Source organism: Ziziphus jujuba, chromosome 3, assembly GCF_031755915.1.
Source record: "Ziziphus jujuba cultivar Dongzao chromosome 3, ASM3175591v1".
NCBI lineage: Eukaryota > Viridiplantae > Streptophyta > Magnoliopsida > Rosales > Rhamnaceae > Ziziphus > Ziziphus jujuba.
Genome location: NC_083381.1, coordinates 28908046 through 28913388, shown reverse-complemented (window position 1 = coordinate 28913388; position 5343 = coordinate 28908046). Strand labels below are relative to the sequence as shown.

Genomic DNA, 5343 nt, shown 5'->3' with positions numbered 1-5343 from the left:
CTAGTGTACTTGTACTCTTATATTCTTGTTATTGAAGTGTAGGTGGGAGGAATAAGTGATATGACATTGGAGTGTCTTCTGTGCATGGTATTTTTGGGACATGTTCAACCTTTGAAGAGGTGCTGTCGGATTTTTCATAGGATGGTCTGGTAGGATTTCCTTGGGATTGAGATTTTGGTAAGGAATTTTGAGTTAGTCCTGACATTTTATAAGAAAGCTATTCCTTAAAATAGAGACTTGTCATGGAAGCTATTCCCAAATTTAATACTATACTAAATGCAGTAAAAGCTAAACCTATAAAATAGCTATTTTATTTATGCGTTTATTTTACAAACAAAACCTGCCTTTATTGATTAGTTAAATTCTTGGCCTCCCTTCTCAATTGTTTCGATTAAATCACCGATGCTATTTTTTTTTTTTTTTAACTTAATTGTAAAAAAACCAGTTATAATATATTGTTTATATAAGTGGTGAATTTAAATATTAGATGTCAATTTTGTTGTCTTACATTTAGCAATTTTATTTAGAAAGCTTCGAATTTTGACAATAATCCTTAACAGTATTTACAAAAGCAATTGTACATTAACAAAATCAAATTTCCTGATTACATCACTGCTGGAGAAGCTGCGACATAGATGGTAAAAAAAGATTTCCAAAAATATGTATACACTAAAGAAAGCAAAAGTAAAAACCAAACAAAAAAGGGCATATGGATTAAAGAAAATATATATATACATATATAATCATGCATGTAAATCATCTTCTTTGTATAATATATATATATATATACATGTATAATCAAGCATGTAAATCATCTTCTTTGTATATATACTCAATAATATCCGTAAAAATGTCCAAACTACACTTTGACGGCCATGGATTCATGTAATGGAAACTAAGGTTTCTGTGAAATTAACTTCCAATTGCAATACTATTGTCCCGTTTTTTAAAATTGGGAGACTATTTCTTTCTTCCGTAATAGGATCAAACAAAACCAACTCTTCTGTTGTTGTTCTAATAATTAGGAGCAACTTCTCAGAATTAGACTTTCTCAGAAATCCAAATGGCCATTCATCTTCAATGGACTTAAAACTAAATAGTTTAGTCCAAGACTCTTTAACACCATATTCACCAAGTAGCCAAACATCTTTCTCATTGCTATACATATCATAAACAACAGCAAGCGATCCGTTAATTGGCAGTGTGGGACAAGTTCTATAATCACTACGAGGTTTAATTTCTGTAATACTAGGCAATGGTGTTGATATTAGCACTTCATTGGTCATGTCAAATGAGATTATCACCTCCTCCTTATGATTTCCTATTCTTCTTTTCCCTTTCGCTGTCCACGAATACATTCCACCAGAGCAAACACCCCAATAAGTCAGATTATTTCTATCCCAACTATCATCTTTTGAACAGCTTGAACACATTGTCCATGAATTATTTTTTAAGCTGTAGACCTTAACTCCAAAAGGGCAAAGAGGTTCGGCAACTGCGATCACCTTGTAATCATTGTATTTTACATCGAAACCAAATCCGATATTATCACAACAGTCCCTCTTGTAATGATCTTTTAAGGAGCAAGAATATGGGACATTGAGATATTTTGTTTGCTTGGTTGCAGGGTTCCATAGAAGTAGTGAAGTCTCATAGTCATTGCTTTTGTTAGGAACGATAAGGCATACAATACCATTACATGAACCCACAATGCAGATAGTATGAGGAGATGCGAATCCTACTCGATGAATTTCCGGAATTGATGCAAGCGTTTGATAAGAAACTATGGAGATACATTGTTCCTTACTTGTTCTACTCCAAGAATTGACAATAAAATATGCATTACTACTCTTATTATTATTCTGATTATTTCTGATTACCTCTAGATGTTGCTCGATGAAGGAGGGATTGTTAATGATGGTAAACCACAACTTGCAGACACTCTTCCACCGGAGAAGATCTCTTACTGACTGCTTCAACAGGATTTGGATCACCAACTCCTCCGGCAGATGCCCGTTCGGCTTGTTCTTCAACATTGTTAATGGGTTTGACAAATTAAGAAGAAAAAAGAAAAAAGAAAAAAAAAAAAGGGTAAGACGGCTAATGTAGCAAAGGAAGACATAGAGATCGCTTGTTAGAGAAACTCTTTTATATAATATCTCTGGTATGTTTAATTAGGATATGGAATTTTTGATCCACGGTGGGATTTCCATCATATAGATCACCGGGGTCCAATATTATCAAAAGCTCATATATTTCTAAGCAATAAACTTATTCCCAAGAGAAAAAAATAAATAAATAAAGCAATAAACTTGGTCACCTTTGGACTGAAAAATAAATAAATAAATAAAGAATTGTTTTTTTTATTTTTTTTTTGTTTTTATCGAGGTAGGAAATTCGAATTTGATTAATTATTGCACGGAAAAAGCTCAGTGATAAGTCACTGGGATACCAGCATATGTTATATAAAATTGTTATTTCTATAAAATATGAATATACTTACTCATCGAATAAACTTGTTTTAAAAAAGGTTATTTCTGTTAATAGGTTGGTTATTATTATATTGAATGTTTAGTACATAATTTTTGGGTTATTTCCAAGTATTTGAGATTTGATTAATATCAATTCAATTGGAGTTCCTACCATTTGAAATATTTAATTAATGTTAATAGCCAAAGAGGTAAATAAGTAACTATACATTTTAAAAAAAAGTAAAAATATATTATTGTTTTATTTGAAAACGTGCAATATAAATAAAACAAATAATTTCTTTTCAATTTAAAAATAAACTCAATATAACAAAATTAAATTTAGTTATTTTTATTAAAAAATAAATGATTTTATATTAATTTGGGTTATATACATTTAATAAATTATTTTTAAATAATAGAAAAAATTGAAATGATTATGAAATAAATATAACTAAATAAATTAAAATAATAATATATTTTTTAAAAAAAGAAATAGTATACATAGAAAGGAAATATGTCTATAAATTATATATTCTAATTGCTTCAAAAATAAATATATATATATATATATATACACTTTTGTATCAAAATATTTGACAAATTTATTAATTAGCATATTAATACAATTTAGAACATAGAAAGATGAACTATAAATGGATAAATAAGTTAAAAAAATATATACATCAATTAGATATTGATGTGGAATTAGATATTGATGTCGGTGATGTCGTTTTCTTTCATAAGAAAAATGTAGCTCCCAACCATATTACGAAATTTCTATGGGCGTGGAGATCTGCACACCATGTTTGAAGGAAGGAAGCGAGCGGAGCTTTAGCTTTTCTATATATTAGACCTGAAGACATTATTGGAATCTTGAAGAGCTGGGTGCCGAAGAGCGTTAGATTTTGGAAGACTGAGAGTTCAAATTCATATGAGAATTCTACATGTTGACATTGAGATTGTTTCTCTCATATAAATAAAAGCACATTACTCAGAGCCGGTGGCTGCTTTGGCCACTGGGGAAAAAGATGAAGAAGGTAGGAGAAGAGGAAGATGACAGGAGAAAAAAATTTATTTTTTTAACAAAATAAATAAATTTTAATTTCAATTATATTTCAATTTGTACTTATTTAAAATTTAATTTTCAAGGGCATAAAAGTAATTTCAATTATAATGTATGAGAGAGTGTGATAGATTTCAAATATCGTTATGATGTAAGGACAGTGAAAAAAATATCGATGTCGATGAAATTGTCGAGGGTATGATTTTATGGAAATATCGATAGAAATGTCGATATCGATGAAAATATCGGTAAAGTTACGGAAACTGTAAATTTTTAATTTAGAATACAATTTTTTATATATGAGATAATTAATATAATAAAATTATATAAAAATACAATAATTAGAATACAATAATCATAAAATATTCTATAAATATAACAAATTATTTATAAGTGAATAAAATATAAAGTTAATTCACACCAAAATATAGAAAATTTAACAGATAATAGTAAGATACAAGAAATTCTCAAATATAATCCCTAATACATTATTAATACCAAAAAGAATTCCTTGGTTCTTCAAATTGATGATCATATCTTGATGTTTCACGTGTATAACAATAGGCATTCAAACTCATCATATTAGAGAAATTTTCCATGTAATGTAGATGTACCAAGTATATCTTTCTCTATCAATCCCAACCAATTGTCCAAGTGGAGGATAGTGTGGATTTATCCAATGAGGAGTATAACATTCATTTTGAGACATGGGATGATTGAAGATATCAACATCGTAATCTCTGTGAGGATTATGTGAGTTCATTTGACCAATTGGATACACAATTGGAATCTCAGAATTTCCAGATTGAGAATTAACTTGTGTATTTAAACTCATTGCATCCAAAGAGTTAGAAAGATAATCTTCAACATGTTGATTCATCATCGAAGTGCCATAATGCCTTCTTGAACCAGTGCCTGCTGTTCGAGCTCCATGATCAAAATCCTGTGTTGCATGTGTATATTGATCTTCACCAGTAAATGGGCTTAATGGTTGTTGGCCTGGTTCTCGATAGTATGTTCCACTCCCACCTCCACCTATATTATATCCTCCTCCTCTATTGCCACCACCACCACCACCACCACCGTCGTCATCATCATCATCATCAAGATCAACAACATCATCATCATATTCATCCTCATATTCATTTGGTTGAGAATAACCACCACCAAATGTTTCTACACGAGGACTAAATCGTCTAGTTGAAGGCCTTGTCACTACTTTAAACGAATAATTTCCTCAACTATCACTGCTCATAACTTCTTCAGCAATAACATTCTCAACATTTATTCCTAATTGTGAAGCATGCATTACGACTCCAGGATCTGGATTGCCTTCATCATCATCTAAGTGTGAATTCTTAACCCATTGGATAATAGGATTATCTTCATCTTCACCAGGGTCAGCTCCAATTTCAAGAAGATCCAAATAATCAGAATCTAATTGCGGTTGATTTGTTAATTCCATATCACGTATCTGCAATTTCATATTATAGTAGCAAAAAACCAATTTCTGAAGTTTTTCATATGCGAGCCTATTTCATTGTTTGTGTGTATTAAAGCGAAAGTGCTCCAATTACGCTCGCATGCGGATGATGATACAGTTTGTGACAAAATACGCATTGCCAATTTTCTGAGCGTTGGGGAGCTATTACCATACATTGTCCACCATTCAGCTGTATATTTCAACATTATAAATCAAAATATATTAAATTTTAAAAAAAATTAAATATTAATAAAAATTTTTATATTAAGCACATTTTTTTATAACAAGTAATTGAAATGCACATACCAGGTATCATTTCCGCCCGG

At 30.4% G+C, this 5343-nt stretch overlaps 1 protein-coding gene across 1 annotated transcript; it reads right to left on the bottom strand.

Annotated features, from left to right (window-relative positions):
* Positions 1-881: 881 nt before the first annotated feature.
* Positions 882-2036, bottom strand: LOC107423375 (F-box/kelch-repeat protein At3g23880). The gene has a single exon (XM_016032922.3). It carries the CDS (start codon positions 2034-2036, stop codon positions 882-884), a length of 1155 nt encoding a protein of 384 aa, XP_015888408.3.
* Between the last annotated feature and the right edge of the window lie 3307 nt (positions 2037-5343).

What these genes read in the sequence shown, in the direction of transcription:
- LOC107423375 (XM_016032922.3), bottom strand. Translation starts at nt 2,036, where the DNA reads ATGTTGAAGAACAAGCCGAACGGGCATCTGCCGGAGGAGTTGGTGATC.